Here is an 18803-nt window from a genome sequence, read left to right as displayed (position 1 = left end):
GTCATCTGGAATGAGGTTTGTGTTCTATGGTTTAAATTTTATTAGCAGCTTTTCTTCTCTGAAAAACACCCAAGCTGATTACCAAGCAAATAATAGGGAACAGAGAGCACAATTTTAACCAAAGAGTAAAAATGTAGAATTTTTCCCAGCATACTTTATTACTATGTATATTAAATATATCTCCAGAAAAACATTTTTTTAATGCGGTCATTGTAAGTATTGCTGGCCTAATTACAGTCATGACAAAAGGATTTCATCCAGTGCCCTGAACCCATACCCCTCCAGTTTAGAAAACTCACATCTCAGGCAGAAACATTTAACAGACAAACATTTATTAAAGTTCTTAAAAGAAACACAAAACAGCTTAAAAAAATCCCCCTTTAGCTACAGTGCAATGCAATACTCTAAATTAAATATACCTTTAAAAATACAAAAAAAAGTGATCTTTGTACAATGAAGGGATAATGTTGAAGTTTCCTGAGGGGAAGGGATTCATCCATCCACGTGGACAAGTGTAAGAAACGGAAGGAGGAATAACTTAAGTCCTTGTTTACCTCCAAAAAAAAAAACTAAACATCTACACGAGGCATTTCCTTGTGGCAATGGTTTTCAGTGTCTGGAAGCTTGAAATAAAGATTGATCAGAATCAAATAAAAGGCACTGGAGCAATAGGGAAACCTTGGTTTCTATACCAGCAGGTATCCCAGTCTCATCAGTGCATGAGAAAACATCACTTCTGGCAATCAAAGGCTCACCAATAACCGGAAAAAACTGTAGTAGAAATTATAGAACGCTGAATTAGCAATAACTCACAATCTCAAAATCAGAAAAGAAATGATTCATTACTGGATCTAAGTAAGGGTGGGGGGTGAGACAACAGAAATAGGATGCAGAAATCATATTGGCTGACGTTGGGATGAAACCAGTCACTGTGGCATGTCTGACTTGTGCATGGTTGGCTTACTGCAATATCGTGTATGGCCATATTGAAGCTTGCTTTCTCATTGCATTGATACAAAGTTCTAGATTTCTTGATTTCGCAAAAAAAAAAAAAAACATTTGGACTGACAAATGAAACCTTGTCCATATATAAAATCTAGAACCAGCCATGATAAAGATTAAATACTTGTACAAAAAAAAATAATGAATTCACAGTTATTTTTTTGCAGCCAAACTCAGTGTATGCTAGAACACAGGAGAACATTGGTTACCCGCCACAGTAATTGAAAATCAAAAACATAAAAGTATTGTTTTGTAGGAAAGGTAAAGTCTAAAATACCATGCTAAAATAAACTGATGGATTCTTGATGGTTTCTAATAAAAGTATAACATTGCAAGGTGGTCTACAGTAAGAATTCAAGCATAGAGAGGTATTCCCATAGTATTTAGTCCATTTATCAGTTCCGTTCTGAATTTATTTCCCCTGAAGCAGCAACGCTAAATACTTATCCTCAGTTTAATCAGTTGTGGTCTGCTGTTTACATAAAGCTAAGCAGGGAGACAAGGCTTCATCATTCTAAAACCTGAGCCCAAGCCTCGCTCTGAGGTGAACGTGCATCAGAGCAAGAGAATGTACACGTCATATCAATAAAAAAGAAAAAAAAGGTATATTTAGTTTAAAGCCAGTAGTGCAACACAGACTCCGTGAGGCATTTACCCATGCAGGAAGCGGCCCATCTACTGTGGAATGCTTTAAATCGTCTATACTTTATTTCTAAGGAGATTAAAAAAAAAGAGGAGCGTAGAAGGGGAACAAAAAAGAAGGATCGGGATAATTTTTTTTTCTAAATAAAATGTAGTCAAGTTTCTATTCCCTCCAGTCCAAAATACTTGGATGAGGGAAATGTAAGGAGCTGTGAGATGCAACCCCCAACCATGGCTATTGAGTGGTGACATGGGTTGTTGGTGGTTAGGACTTTGTTGCATTCAAGCAATGAGGGAGTGCAGTAACCTATGCAGTCAATACAAATGAACTGGAAGAGGAAGAGTGGTCCCCTGGCAGTCCCTGTTCTGAGCCGTCGGCATGGCCCTTTGTCTTGGGGCTCTTAGCTATGAAGGATCGGCATTATTGCACCTGGACTCAGGAACCACTTCTGGGCCGGCCTTACATTATAGCCGATGACATTCAATTTCTGGTGATATCCCCCTGAAGATTTACACCATAGAGAACCTACTTCCTCACTCCCAATGCCCTAGAGTCATTGACACAGCGACACTGTAGACGCTAATCTGATTATTTTCTCCCCAGTGGATTATGGAGTTCACTTGTGGTGTCTCTGAGAGTGGTTCTTCCTTTTTCTTTTAAAAAAACAGCAGCACCTGCCAAAAAAAAGGGAGGAGAAAAAGAAGAGAGGTCAGTTATATTGTGATCACTATTCTTTGCTAAAGATGTGTGCACTAAATGCTGCTTAATAACTACACTTTGGGGGATGCTAAAATAAAAGGCTGTGTACAAAACACCAGGGGTTTTCTGCAGAAGGGCCAGACAGTTTTGTAGGAGAAATATTGGCATTAAAATGTTTCTTTATTAGTATCATTGCAAAGGTGCTTGTCCCTTAAACTGACTAGAAGTCTAAACCAAAAGGTAAGTGGAGGCTGAATGCACCATGGGGGGTTACAGACATCTGAGGAATGACGAGGAGCAAAAAACACACTGGTGTGTAGCATGCAGACAATATACAAGGTGATAAGAAGTGGACAACAACTTAGCCAGACAAAGTGGGAGTTTGGGTGAAAGGATAGGATCCGAGTGACCAGGTAAATACTTCTGATAGGAGAAAATTGGCATCCCTGTTACTTGAAAAATCCATTACCAAAACCCCTGGATGCACCTCATGGTGGCCACACACACTAGACAAATGTCTGCCAAACTCAACAATTTTATTGGGACTAGTTGACCATCTAATGTGTATTTGGGAGTCTTGGTTCTCCCCAACAGCAGATGTTCAGGCATCCTTTATTTCAACAAGCCTGATGTTTTTCTTCTCAAGGGACAATAGTCGTAGCCAACTCAAATGTAAGGTGCTTACAGAACAATAACTGGCACCACCACTACCAGCAGTGCCACCAAGCATAAAAACCAAGACAAGAGTATCAATGCGGAGCATGGCACCCAAACAGATAACGTCTTTCATTTTCTAATGGCCTATTTACGGCACCAAGAGGCACTCATTTACTTGCCTTTTTACACAGACGAGCACTGATGTTGCCATATACATTATCGGCAGCGCATCTCCTGTTTACATGGGACATTGTGCTGTCAATAACTATTTTCATGTATGCAAAAAAAGAAAAGAAATCACCCGATGTACAATAGTTTTGGTCATTTGTCGGGTAACTCATGATGTTTACAATGGGGGATAATTATGAAGAAGCGTTCCTAAGGAGATTTCTACTAGACAAGTGTAGAGATATTGCTGTGTATTATAGTGCAAAATTTGGACTGTCCCACTTCCTTCTTAATACAATATTTCCAAAGGGATTTTATAACCATGGGTTAAGCAGTCTATTCTGCAGGTTATTAAAGAGGGGTACAAGCTAATCCCATAGGGCAACTCTTAAAATGGGGGTCCTCTCCATGGTGTGCGCTCCTCAAAGAGAGAGACTCACCACAAGTTGAGCATTTTCACGCAGCTACAGTGTGTTAAAAGACAGAGAAAGAAAGAGAGAAATATTAATACACCCAAGAGACACTAGGGAGAGGATGGGGGAATGCAGCCATGCAGACAACATGCACGGCAGGTCGAAAGAATGGGAATATTACATTAAGGTCAAAAGAGGTGATGACAAACTTTGGAAATTGATGATTAGCATTGGGTTTCCATATTTATTTATTTTATTTTTTTTAAGTAAAATACACGATACTGACAAAACCATATCTAATTGTAAAACTGACTTTAAGATATGGTTTTACGCAAAGAAACGCATCATCAAAATGCTAACGATATCGATGTGTCTCAGCAAAAGCTTTTTGCATTCTAGTTTAAATTTGCCCCTAGTACTTTATTGCTGACAGATAGAAAGCAGAAACTATAAATGCACATATATTTTGTTAAGGGGTTTGCTCAGTCACCTGAAATACTTTACAAAAAGATTAAACTGAGTAATAAAATCCCCTTACTGACTCAGGCCACACTTTCCTTGGACCACCCGGTCCCTGTATCCTGGCCTCCAAGGATGATGTTTCACCAGAATATATGACCACTGCAGCCCGTCAATTTGTCTGCAGCGGACATCACTGTTGTTGGAGATTGAATATGTGATCACTCCAGTCAACCAGTGGAGGCCACGATAGAGACCAGCTAGTGCTGGCATGGGAAAGGTGAAGAAAGTAAGCGGATTATTACTCTGTTACATATTGTTTACTACTTTAAGATTTTGATAAACACTTAAGAGACGGGAGAGTTCCTTTATTTACCTTTTACATTGAGATAATTTGCTAGATATAATTTTTTTAAAATGTGAATGCAAATAACAGCAGACATGCGGGTGAGTAATGTTAAGCAGAGCAAACAAGTATGATGGAGAAATATCTATACTTCTATTAATCTGTGTTGTCAATATACTTGTAACATACATCTGCTCTACAAAAAGTCCACAACCCAGAAATCGGCAGATCAGTTCTTAACACTCAATGATCTTAAAGCAGAAAAGGAGACAGAATGTAGCGCGGGGCATGGACAGTGGTTACTTATCGTTCTCTGGAGACTGACTGCATGCAGGGGTGGCTGCAGTTTAGGCAGTGATTTGTGCTGTGGCGGCAGTACTGACAAAAAGGCACAATATGGAGGACAAGAAAGTAGATGAGGCACATGACAACGGATTAAATGGGTATACGTGCTGGGGTAGGATCGTGGATGGGCACAAAGGTCGGGCACATACTTAGCTTCTTCAACAACATCCACGTCGGCCTGCGCTGTGATTGGTGCATTGGAGTGACCACCCGTTTGGTCATCAGCATTCAGCTGCCCATTTGTTGAACTCATCACCTATGGCAGAAATAGATTTAAAAAATGTATGTATATTAGTAATAATGAACTAGAAACTAGGACAGAGTACACACATTCCCAGAGAAGTTTCTGGACTACCAATATATGGAGCACTAACATACAGCAGTCTATGGATCAGTCATGGAAAAGCCAAATCAAGTCAGTCTAAATACACTACTATGAGTAAATCCAGCTCGATGGGCAACTTTTATACAGGTGAAATTATGAAAAAACTGAGCAAAATTTAATTATCATCATCAAATAGAGGATTGTGCTGGTTTGTGATGCCCAGCTTAGTATTTTAAGGACTAAATTCACATGCAGCAGATTTCCTAAATCAAAAGTGCGAAAATTGATGCAAAAATCTGTGATATATTAGGCAAATCTACAGAATGCCCTAAAATCTGAGCCAAATTTTTCTTCTACATGTGAATTGAGTTTTCCACCATCATGTCTGAATATGGCCTTAAAGGGTTATTCTCCTGACATACAGTGATGGGTGGAGGTCTGACTACAGAACCGTGTCCCTTTCCAATTTCCCCTAATAATTGGGAGCTCTGCCGAATGACCCCATTTACTTGACAGGAGCTACAGTGCAGTTTTCTGCACAGAAGGTGGCGAGGATGGCTGCTGTAAAGGGGCACACCGTGTTAAAGCAAGGCTGTGGCACATTCAGTACTGCCAGAACCCTTACCAATCACACAGAGGGCGCATCCTTGCAATATGCTATCCACTTGTGTGATGGGAACAGATTAAACTTTGCCATCCTCTCTACCAGGTATACTGAAACATAAGGAACTTCCATCTAAATGGCTGGAAGGGACAATTTATAATAAAAGCGATGCATGTTTACAATTAGAAATGCGACTATTTGGGTGCATTTTACTCCAAAATGTTCTAATCTGCCATTTCATATTTAATAAGTATTAGTAGCAGACTTTAGCGCTATCTGCACCGAACTGTAAAAGTGGAGTAAAAATTAGGCGTGGTTTACTGCTGGGCCATGACAGACACACTTATGAATTGAGACTTAAAGTCCCATCTCCACCCCGCACAGACACTGGCTAGAAGACAATGGCATAAGTTTAGCCAGTGTGGATGGTAATGTCAGTGAAGAATGTAGTCATTATCGTTACAACACTTGACAAACATGGGCCAATGTTTGCTAAAAGTTAAGAATTGGGAGGGCTCATAAGAATTTATGATCTAAAAGCTGAGAAAATTATGACATTCATGACATCTGTGCACTAAACATGTTCTCAATCATTCTTCACATGCCTAATAAACATTAGCCCAACATGCTCTAATACCTGCACAGATCCCCCATGCCGGTCTGATGCCAGGTGAGGTGCCAGGTAAGCGTGATGAGCCTGTCGGCTGGCCTGTAACTCCCAGGCTCCTCGGCGGTCTGGAGCGCCCGTCTGCGCAGAGGCGTTAGGAAGCATGCGATTGCGAGGTGTGGAGGAGAGGGGTATTTGGGGAGAAGGAGATCAGCCAGGCCAAAGCAATGGAAACAGATCACTGTGTTAGTGAAGGTGAGTAGAAAGCCAAGCTATGGTCGCGTGCTGCAAGCAGAGCACAATACTCAGCACATCTCTGTACTGAAAAATGCAAGTGGTCTCAAGTATAAGAACTAGAGAAGACAACGTGTTGCCTACACAGCAAGCAGATTGTATGAAAAAAAGGGTTTGGTTGCTATGTCTGCACCAGTGTTGCCCAGCTCCATCTATGCCAGCTTGCCCTTTTTCTTACGAGAGGGCTGGCAATGCAGTCCAAGCGAAATATAAATTTTACGTAAAACAGAGAGATGCATTTGTTTTACAGAACTCCAAGGCATCAGTCCAAAAGTAAGACAATTCTGCATTAGTAAGAAAGCACCAATTCCTAAAAGCTAAAATAATTGACCTGTCAGCATCAGTACTAAGACAGGGCACTTCAGAGATGTCACACTGTATTATAGTAATTACAGGTTAAGTTATTTTAGGTGTTAAATTAATTCCTCAATTTTTCCTTTCAGCATGTCATGAACCGTTGAGTTTCGGTAGGTCTAGTTGTTTTAGTGGGTCACAGTATCCAGCAGTCCATCACTGCATTCTTACCATTTCTTAGCAATGTAGTCTATTAAAGAAGCGTTCCCATCAAAGATATTATCCTCTTTAATATATTGCAGTCATCGTTTTATATAGCATGGTACCTACAATTGCCCATTTTCCCTTCTACTCAGCTAATCTTTCTCTTTTCCATTAAGTCTATGACATCATGTGATTAAACACCGACTAATTGAATCGTTCTAAGCTAAATGTAGAAACAGGAGGTTGAATTTTCCCTGCATGACTCATGAGTCAATGCAAAAGTCCCTGATAGAAGGGTGGATCAGGGGAGCATTTGGGTCAGGAGTTGAAGGGGGGGGGATGATCTTTGCAGGGAAGAGAGACTTCCTGTTTTTAGAAAGAGTAGAGAAAGGAGATGAATTAACTAAGTAGAAAGGAAAAATGAGCAATTGTAAGTACACAGTGCTACATAATATGATGATTGCAATATATTAAGATGATAAAAACTTTGAGGGGAGGAGTGCTTCTTTAATGTTGGATCAAGAATGAAAAGGTAACAAGGCCAACAGAGAAAGTATCAATTTATAACTAGGGCTTTAGGGCATATAAATGACACAGACAAAGGAGGCCTCTCTGAGCACAAGAGGTGCTAACAAGCAGCGGGTCACTTCCTGCTAGACCGATGCCTTCCATGGTCACTACATCTAATACTAAAATATCTCTAGTAATTATTGTAGAGGAAATGGTCCGTGATGCAAAAACAGCAGTTTGCCAGGAGTTTTATGAGGCAGATCACAATGGATGCATCCATATTAAAAGGGAATGTCTGCAGTGAGAACACCTTTAATACAGTTTCTTCAAGAAACAAAAAAAAAAAAAATTGGAATTATCTTGAGAATACAAATGGGGAATGGCATAGTGACTTACGACACGCTACTTCCCTGAAGCAAGGATGACTTGAAATACTTTAACCCCCACTCCCCTTAGCATTTACTAGTATTACGCCAATTTGAGTTTTAGCAGTGGAGAACCTCTCATCAAGATAACCCCTGTCCATGTGCTCTATAAGGAAATACGAGAAAAGATTGGGATCCCCTACTCAGACGCTGTTTTTAAGAGGCGGTTGACTTAAAGGGGTATTCCCATCTCCAAGATCCTATCCCAATATGTAGTAGGTGTGATAATAATATTAGCAAATACCTACAATTAGAAATGTAGTATAGTATTTTTGATTCGCTATGTCTCTTTCCTCATGTGCAGGCATTGCAGGACCTTAGGTATCCATAGTTACGTCCACTGATAAAGTGAGTTATTTAGCTAGCTGCTAGTGGTCGTAACCATGGATACCTAAGGTCCTGTATTGCCTGCACATGAGATATGTGGCATAAAGAATCAAAAATACTATACTACATGTCTAATTGTAGGTATTTGCTAATATTATTATTACACCTACGACATATTGCGATAGAATCTCGGAGATGGGAATACCCCTTTAATGTTATTTTATCCAGGAAGTTTGAGAAAATACCATGTTGGTTAGATTTTATGTGGAAATCCATTCAAAGAAATCAAGAGTCGCAAATAAATCACAATTTTTTTTTATTAGGATCATTTTGTCTAACTGAATTGTTAAAGAGCAGGAACATGGCAATGCCCCCTGCAGACAAGTCTAGCTCCACTCACTTCCCCCAGTCTCATCACTTAGGATGTGACCTGAGAAGCTGCTTTCTGAAATGGCAAGAACATTTGCGGAGATGCTCTGCACTCACGACAGGCACATTATAGAAATTAGTGAAGGGGATTTGGATAAAGGGATGGGATAAATTAAAAGGAAAATAAGATACTATGAAACCAGTGATTTTGAGAACAATTTTACTGAAGGAGGATCTATAATAAAAATGAAGGAGAACATAAAATCTCATAGGAAGAGGTTGTGCTTAGCTAAAGCAATTCAGCTTGGCCTGCCTGGTTTCCCATTACATAGCTTTCATATTTAGAGTTACCTTACAGGCAAGTCTCCCGATAACTACCGTCGCGTTAAATAGACCAAAACTAGGTTTTCATAAATTGGTATAATGGCAATCAAATCTTCGAGTGAATTAATAATATTCCCCAGAGGTGTGATAGGTATTTTCACAGGAAGAATATGCAACATTTTAATAACTTGCAGCTTAGGGCTTGTTCAGAAGAGCGTAATATATGGACGTGTGCTGTCAAAGTAAAAAGTCGGACTGCAGACTGGCCAATGTCATTAAATAGGGCTGTTCATACAAGTATCCATATAAAGAAGGGGGAAAAAAAGCATGCACTACTCTTTTCTGTATTTTCTGACTGACTACTCGTATATCACTTTTATTATTTGGTCACTAGATGGCACTACTGTATTATTTATTTTTTAACTTCCACATGGTTGAAAAATACATATTAGTCTGATAAATACATAAATAAAAAATACATTAAAATGACTCATACGATGTAAAAAACTGACATAGTATTCACTAAAATATGCAGAATAGGACAACAAGGCTTTAATTTATGGCCTTTCACTTCTGACAGTAAGCCTGTAATGTATATCATATGACCATTGGACTGATGCGTATGGAGTTTAGGAAATACAGAAGGAAAAATAAAAGGGCAGAATGACTCTAGAATTTAATACAAGGAATATACCCAAGGATAGAAATAATAGCTGATCAAATGCAATATCTTAATATAAAATTGTAATAAATTAAAAGGGTTAACTTGTGACAAAACATCAGAATCTTTTGCTATAGTCAAAAAGGTACATGTGGCTAAAATAAATCCCTTAGTCCAAAAATAAAGAAGCTCACCTGATTCCTCAGGGGTTGGGTCTGTGACGGCCGCTCCCGATGAGCATGGCTGTCCCTTGTTATCGCAGAGGTTCCAGAATCTACATGGATGGATCCCACAGGAGTAGGCTGTGGTAGGAAAAATACTGATTACTACCTTGCCTTAAATAGAATAGTGTGGTAGACTTACTAATAAAAAAACAGAGTAATTCATGAACTCTGCAGAGCTAAATGTAATTAAAAGGGAACCTGTCGTCTGATTCATGTTGCCTAAATCACAGGCAGCATGGACCAAAGCCCGGATGCATGATTGCAGCCCAGTATACATCTCTAAAATGCTCCAGTGTTTCAGAGAAAATGTAGTTTAACGATCTGGCAGGAACTATAGCCAGAGACTAGACTAGTCCAGCTTCTCCCAACTCCGCTCCAGATGAATGACAGGTTTCTCCCTATGCATGCACATAGGAGAGAGCTGTCAATCTCCCAGTGCGGGGAGAAGCCAAAGGCAGTGCCGGACACCAGCGGATTGGGCAGCATGACTCAGACGACAGGTTCCCTTTAATTACATTAATTTTTCAGTCGGATTTATAAACAATTGGACAGTAATAAAACGTGGCATGATCAATCAGATGTGGTATTAAGGAGAAAATCTCCAAAGGAAACAGATTATTGTGACAGAGCCACACAAATGAAGAATAAACATACACATTCTAGTGTAACATTCTACTGAACTACCCCTTATCCGAAAGTTGTTGATATCCATTATATCTACTGCTTCACTACAAAGAAATATTATTTATAAAGAAATCTACTCTCTGCAGTGAAGACGCAAAAACGGTTGGCAAAGTGTAGTGTTAGTGTGTGGGGGAGTCAGGAGATAGGCGTTGGCTAAACGGGAGGTCAACCATGAACACTTTTAGACACCTCTTCATCTGTGGCAAGAATCAGGCAGGTTTTGTGAGTTCTCAGCTATGTGAAATGATGAAAGGAGAACAGTTACTTACAATTGGCCTGCCAACCCAGTCGTAAACATAGTCAAAAGTGTATCCTTTCCGTTCAAATAGCTCGGAAAATATTGTCCGCAAGTAATCATAATCTGGCTTCTCAAAGAAATCCAATCTTCTCACGTATCTTAAGTAAGTTGCCATCTCCTCTGAAGAGAGAAAAAAAACAATTACAATGTGTAAGCTCCAAAAAGGAACAAAATGTGGTCTTCAGCGCTAACAGAGCCATTATAGAAGCCCTCCTATGTACTTTCTTTTTTCTCCACAAAACAGGTGTATGTGCAGATGTAGTGTACTATCAGAGTGTTAACATTGGCACCTACCGACGTCTACTCTGGCATCCAGCACCGCTCCAGTCCTCTTCTCAGTGATGTCACCGCTCTTCAGGTTACTCTGTGTGACCCGGAAGGGACTTTTACAATGCAAATCTATAAAGCATCAGAATGAAGCTCCACAGGCTTCCATTGTAAAAAACTTCCGGCTCACACATAGGGCACAGACCGTGAAGTGCAGCGAAGTCACTGAGAAGAGGAGCGGAATGGGGCTAGATACTGAAGAATATGATGGAAAAGTGAGTATATTAGCGCGCGCGCACACACACACACACACACACACACACACACACACACACACACACACACACACACACACACAAAATCTTCACGGGAGTGCTTCTTTAAAGGGAACCTGTCACGTCCTAGCTGCCCTCTAGAAGGCCCCCATAGCATTGTTAGTGATGCAATGTGCATCACTAACAAGCTGTTTTCATGAAAATTGTTGCAGCTCTAATGATTTTAGAACGTTTAATATACTTTGATCCTACATGCGTTTTCAGTCATAGGGGCGTGCTTGTCATATTCAGTCATGGGAGGGGGCAGCATTCACTCACTGCTGGTGCCTCCCATGTATTTGAATCCGGCTCCCGGCGAACGCTGATATTGTGGGGCGCAGGCGCACTTGTATATGTCCGGCCGCCTGCACAGTGAGGCTGTGATTACCAGCTTCACTGCGCATGCGCCGGGAACATAGCGCCTCATAGCGCATGCGCAGGAAGCTGGTAATCACAGCCTCACTGCGCAGGCGGCTGGACATATACAAGTGCGCCTGCGAACCACAATATCAGCGTTCGCCGGGAGCCGGATTCAAATACATGGGAGGCACCAGCAGTGAGTGAATGCTGCGCCCTCCCATGACTAGGACGTTACAGGTTCCCTTTAATATGCATGGTATATCCATGGAGGCAGGAGAATGTGAGCCATTATCCATACATACATGCCATCAGTCAAAGAATTCTGACCTCATAAATGTTTCTCTGATTATCCAGCAGTCCCCATAATCTGTGAGATCAGTTCATAACTTTTTTTTTTTTTTTTTTTTAAGTTTCACTTAAACAATGCTTCCAAGGATTATACTGAAACTACAGCCCCGAACATATGCATGTTCATTTGCAGAATTCACTTTGAGGGTTGTTCACACAAGTGTATTTTCAGTTCAAGTGCTGTCCATGGAGGAAAAAAAAACAGCACTAGGACCAATGTTATTTAATTGGGGTGTTCGGATGAACTCTCCCCACCCCCCCACACTGGCCAAATCTGCATGTGGAAAAAAAAATAGCAGCTTGCACTAGTTTGTTCTGTATGTTGGATCATACTCGCCCATTGAAGTTTATGGGTGTGCAGAAAAAAAAAAAAACACAGATCTCATACGGAACCATCAGTATAGCATCTGTTTTCTTGGATACATTGCATTTCTTAACATCAGAAACTATAAATGGTCTTGTAAATTATTAATAACAGCTGCAGTAAAAAATAAATATGAATGCTCTGATTTGAGGTCATTGCCTTAATCTGTTCCAAAAAGTTGCATTACTCAGCATGTGTTATAGGGACGTTATGTTCTTACCTGGGAAATTCTCACAGAGGACTTCTACGGGAGTGTTACGTTTTGTGTCGCCAATCTTCTGGTAGCGCTCCTTAAGCGTATCCGCCTGCAAGTATTAAAGGGCAACATATAATGTAATGAATGAAAAAAATGTGTTATATCCAAGAAAAAACAAGTTCAGATGCATAGCCAATTTGGTTCAGGTCTGGCTAAATTCAGTTCTGTTATTTGGAAAAACCATAAAAAAGAAGAATCTGCTCAATAATAACCCTATAAATTAAAAAAATATATATAAATTTTTTAAATATAATGACCACTACTCAAATAATGCACATTAACAGGAACCCGTGTCATGTAGGCACTTCTCCATCATTTTCATTTTGTGGAGATCCGATGTTCAAGTCATGAGAAATCTAGTGTAGAATCCACATGCCAATCAGACTGCATTTGGACTGCTTCTTCCAAGTGCATGGACACCAACCCCATTTTCCCAGTGTACTCCCAGCATGATTTACAAATGGCTTTTATTCTAGATTTCTCATGAAAAGCACATAGACTCTAAAAAATAAAATACCAACCCAAGCACTATTTCGATATGAAAAAAACGTGCCGAGAGGTTCCCTGATAAATAACTACTCTGTAAATATATATATATTATGAGGTCTAGAGTATCAAAAAAAAATGCTAAAAAAAAATACATACTACCAAAATATTCATCTTTTCTGACTTACAAGTAAGGTGACTCTTTATTTTAAGCTGTGACTCTACAACATTTCTAAGAACACAGGGAACAATTCCGGTCGCCTCTGAATACATGAATAGAATCTGGAGTGTTGCCATAAGCTGACATTTAAACATGTAGAACCTGCCACATTCATAATGTTATCATGCTATAGCACCTGTTGAGTGAAAACACGTTAGAGGTCATCAAAGACTGGAGAAGGCCAAGAGTTGTTTCTAGATTTTCAATCATCAATCACAGATAAATTAAAGGGAATCTGGCACCACATTTATGCTTGCCAGTCTGGGCACAGCATAAAATATGGACAGAGACCCTGAATTCAGTGCTTGTCACTTCTGCTGTAGTTTTGATAAAATCACTACTGTATCTTCTGCAGCTCAGCTAGTACTTTACCTAATGTGGGTGTGGTCAGACAGTTGAATAATAATTGACAGCTTTCTTCCTACACTGTGCAGGCAGAAAGCCACCAGAGTGATTGAGGGGGGATAGCCTGAGATCATGAATAATGAAGACTACATAGCAGGAAGCCCTTATTGAGAGGACTAGCAGAGCTGCAGAAGATAGAACATTGTTTTATTGAAACTACATAAAGAAGCATGTTAAGCGTTCCTGCTCCTACTTTGTACTGGTCTCAGATGGGCAACATAAAACTGGTGATTGAGTCTCTCGAATAATAGAAAAACAAAGACCATGAACCATGAACCATAAAGAAATATTATGCAATTATGTGGTGTTAAAATATTTGGCCACAAACTTCTAGAGAAACATTTTGTGACAGGGACACAAACCTTATTTACTAAAAGGAACTCTGTCATGTCCAGAAACCCATCTGCATATATAGGGTTAATCTGCAGGTAGATAGTATTAAAATGATTAGAGCAGCGGCCACAGGTGGAAAATTAACTTGCATCCTCCCTGCAGCTGCTCGCTTCCAGCCATCAGGACGGCGCTGAAAGCGACTACAGTGACCGTTCAATACCCCATGAGTTTCGTCTGTAATCACTCCCTGGCACATGATTAACAGAGTTTCTGGGCGCGACAGGTTCCCTTGAGGCCATGTTCACACGTTCAGTATTTGGTCAGTATTTTGCCTCAGTATTTGTAAGCCAAAACCAGGAGTGGATGCTAAATACAGAAGTGGTGATGTGTTTCTATTATACTTTTCCTTTGATTGTTCCCCTCCTGGTTTTGGCTTGCACATACTGATGTAAAAGTACTGACCAAATATTGAACGTGTGAACGTGGCCTTAAAGTTCCATTTGAATTTTACAAAAATGTCATGCAGGCAACGAGATCTGCAGTCCAGCACATTACACAGGTGGCAAACCACTGCATAAGGTATCATTTCTCTACATTAACTAGCTATGGGCCTGGATGGGGTTACTGGATTATTTATTTTTTACTTTTACAGATCCACTGTACTAAATGATCACCATTGAGGGGGAGATTTTACTAAATTTCATCCACTGCAGATTTGGTTTATATCCACCACAGTAATTCGGCAGCAAAATCCACACGACTTGCTGCAGATTTTACACATAGTGAATATCCACACATGATGAATCTGCTGTGGATTTTCCAAACAATTTCTCAAAGCATTTTAATAAAACTATAGGTGTTTAAAAAGAGCGTCTTACCTTTAGGCCTTGCCATGGAAGGCTTCCCCGTAAAAAATACATAAACATATGTCCCAACGCCTCCAGGTCATCTCTTCGACTTTGCTCTTAGCAGGTAAAAGAAAATTAAAGTTAGTAAAAATAAATAAATAAATAATTGACGTTAACTGCACCGTACATAAAATAAAGCCGGGCTCCTCGACAGTATTCATAAACTATTCAACATCCTATCAGAACATCTATACGACCCTCCTGTTTTAGTACACAAGATCAATAACAATAAAAAAAGCCATAATTTATGGAGTAAAGTTACGCAGATGTGGAGATTTCTACAAAGCCGATAAAACACTTCCTTCCTACTAACCAACATGTGGAAAAGTGTAATATATCCTGCCAGTAGTGCTGAGTTATTACATGATAATGTCTCTGCTTTAAATGCATTCATGAATATAAGGCCAACATGTGCAATAGAGACCCACTTTATAGATAGATCTATGGAAATGCAAATGTTTCCATTGAGGCGGTGAAGGAGTGGAGGTGAGAAGAAAGCCGAGCATTGGAATAGCATTGATATAATAACATTTTACACTGGAGTTGCCATAGAAATCATGCCATTATGCAATGTTCCTCTACAGAGTGTGTCAAACAGCTAGCAACAGAGAATAATAAGAGGTTTAACAATGCAATCTCTATAGCCAACAGCCAATCAAAGCCTCACACTGTAATCAATGGCAAACACATGCTTATTAACAGCAGTCATAGAACTTCAAAGACTGCAGAGGAGAGACAAGAAGCCACGTGACTGCCACTACTCCGAACCTAAAATCCCATATGGGACAGCAGCTATGCCCTCCCCGAAAAGCCAGACACAATGGATCGGGAAGCTTAGATACAGGATGCTGTTTGGCACAGTCCTTGCAGCAGAGAACTCCTTTGCTTTTCTCAGTGACAGAGGTAAAGGCTCATCACCAGTAGTTTCCGTTCCTTCCATGGATAATTTTTTACATAGAACTACAACAACTCCATTGATAACACAATCCAGGACTTTGAGGCCATGATCCCACTCGGCATAAACTCTGTGGTGTCAATGTGATTTTATGAAAACTTTTGCATTTAAAGAAGCTGCTGGACTGGTTTTTGTATAATCCAGCAAAGACCAAAAGACTTATTATGAAGATATCAACTAGATATAGCAAATAAGTACATAAAATATAACTTTTATTAATGAAAAGTCTAAAAAGAAATTTATAACATGATGCCCATATGGTGTATCATAAGTAAAAAGATATAAATATCTACGATATAGCTGGACAGAATATCAGGCCCTATTAGGTCCAGCATAAGTAAGAATAATGAAGGTATTCAAGCTATGAAGTCCAAAAAGAGAACCCCACAGATACGCAAAAAAACAAGGTATATCTCACCAAATGCCCATATAGCAATATAGACGGTGATTATACCTATATCTGTGTATACCCATAGACAAAACCAGCCATTATTAAATGGTAAATAAGTATACAATCAAATAGAGCTATGAGGAGCCTTCTATTACCATCCAGGCATTTAAATCCTCATAGAACATGGAAACATCTCACCCAGGGTCTTTTTATGTCTGCTCCCCCTTTACATTATAGGTGATCAGTTTGTCCACGGAACATCCCGACGCGTTTCAATCCTTCATCAGGGGTATATAGTTCCTCTTCATTAAGGGTATATCATTCCTCATTCCTGCATTGGTTCCTTAATCATATCCTAATGCCTCAAGTGGGTACACATTATGCCCTGCTTTATATGCGTGCGTTAAGCCGCGCTCCTTCATAATTACCGCGCTGACCGCGACGTGTTTCCGGTCCCAGAATACCACACTGCCGGAAGTAAACATCACGCGTTACCATGGGCATGGAACGCACTTCCGGTCCCAGAATACCCCGGGGATATGGAACGCAAGCGTGCTGCTAGGAAACACGCATCACCTTACCAATATGTGGTGCCGCCTCACGCCATGCTGGAACCCACAGGTTCCTCCCCCATGCGATCCAGCAATCATATTAAGTGGGATAAAGGATTTTCAACAGCGGGAAAAGGCCACCCTCCGTTGTCCACATCTCTATCAAAACAAATACCCCAAATAATAATAATGTGTAAGAAGGCTCTATCTGTTAGTCACCAGAAAAACTGCCTAATTGTCTAAGTAAACACGTACAGTTCTCTCCATAAATTTATACAAATAGATCATGGATTAAAAAGGTTTTTATCGAGATAGAAAAGACCATATAAGTGCAATGCTTCGGTATGTTACATGGGGGTTCCCGTGGGACAAATAGTTTCAAAGAATAATATATTAATCAATCACCAAAGCCACAGCGGACCTCTCAAGAGAAACAGAAGAAAAAGGGGGGGGGGAGGCCCTAATGAAACAACTATAGTAATAACTAATCTGCTTACCCTACCTACGTGGAGGTTGGCACCCTACAAATCCTGCGCAAATGGCGCCCCCACTCTACGGTGGCTTTCCCTATCTACTTAACCCTATTCTGTCCCTATTCTGGAAGGAATGGGGCAAAGGAAAGAATCTCATTCATACCAAGTGGGGTAGTGGTGCCCAGGGTAAAGATCCAACGAGTTTCCTTTTGTAAAATGCGTAAATCCCAGTTTCCTCCTCTTATCGAAGGTGTCACCTTTTCAATGCCCATAAATTTAATGACATTGGCATCCCCCTGGTGCATAGTGTTTACATGATTAGCTATTGGGGTATCTTTCTTGTTTTTTATATCACGTAAGTGTTCTAATATCCTTTTCTTAAACTCCCTTCGTGTCTTCCCAATATATTCCAATTTACATATACAAGTCGCTTTGTATATCACTCCCTTCGATCGACAATTTATGAGTTCCCTAATCTTGAACTCCCTCCCCTTGACAAAGCTCCTGAAAGTATTACCCTGGGTCATGGCAGAACATGCCTTGCAGTTATTACACCGATAGCAGCCAGAAACCCCTCGATCCAACCATGTGGGACTACGCTCAGACATAAAATGACTATGGACGAGACGATCCCTAAGGGACCTCCCTCTACGATAGGTAATTTGTGGTTGTGAGGCCAATTTATCTCCAACGTCCTCATCCATACGAAGGATACCCCAATGTTTCTTAAAAATCTGTTTGACCTGTTGAGATTTATTACAGAATCGTGTTATGAATCTAATTGTAGACTCTTCTTGATGTTTGGCTTTTGGAACCAATAGCTCACTTCTCTCTCTCACCAAAGACTCTCTATAGGCCTGATTCAGAACCTTTTTGGGGTATCCTCTATCTAGAAATCTGTTTCTCAAGTCCCAAGCTTGTCTTTCATAGTCATTAACATCAGAGCAATTCCTCCTGAGCCTTAAAAATTGACCCTTTGGGATACCTCTCTTGAGTGGGACTGGATGATTGCTTTCCCATCTCAGGAGGGTATTAGTTGCTGTTGGTTTTCTAAAGGTTTCTGTCCTTAATTCGCCATTAGCCTCTCTGTGAACCAATACATCTAAAAAGGCCAATTTTGTTCTATTCACTTCCGATGTAAATAGTAGACCAATCGGGTTGTCATTAAGTCTTGCGACGAATTCACGGAAACTATCCGGTGTTCCGTTCCATATCACAAAAACATCGTCAATAAATCGCAGCCACATGACAACCCCGTTGGCTAGGTCACACTCATTAAAAACCATGGTT

General features: G+C 40.1%; 1 protein-coding gene across 2 annotated transcripts in view; it reads right to left on the bottom strand.

Moving 5' to 3' along the window:
* Nucleotides 1-313: 313 nt before the first annotated feature.
* CSNK1G1 (casein kinase 1 gamma 1) overlaps nt 314-18803 on the bottom strand; it is a 92577-nt gene continuing 74087 nt past the window's right edge. Inside the window, exons 7-13 of one of the 2 annotated variants that reach the window (XM_073652836.1) lie at nt 15114-15199; nt 12756-12840; nt 10854-11002; nt 9871-9978; nt 6299-6409; nt 4882-4988; nt 314-2319 (exon numbers count right to left, since the gene is read on the bottom strand). In XM_073652836.1, the coding sequence (XP_073508937.1) occupies nt 2262-2319; nt 4882-4988; nt 6299-6409; nt 9871-9978; nt 10854-11002; nt 12756-12840; nt 15114-15199 (704 nt within the window). In that variant the 3' untranslated portion in view covers nt 314-2261. The remainder of the gene's footprint in view (nt 2320-4881; nt 4989-6298; nt 6410-9870; nt 9979-10853; nt 11003-12755; nt 12841-15113; nt 15200-18803) is intronic. The other variant, XM_073652837.1, reaches the window with a different exon arrangement.

The sequence above is a fragment of the Phyllobates terribilis genome, unplaced genomic scaffold (genome assembly GCF_046119375.1).
Source record: "Phyllobates terribilis strain yellow unplaced genomic scaffold, ASM4611937v1 Scaffold_11__3_contigs__length_659146591, whole genome shotgun sequence".
Classification (NCBI taxonomy): domain Eukaryota; kingdom Metazoa; phylum Chordata; class Amphibia; order Anura; family Dendrobatidae; genus Phyllobates; species Phyllobates terribilis.
This window is presented reverse-complemented; position numbering and strand designations above follow the sequence as displayed.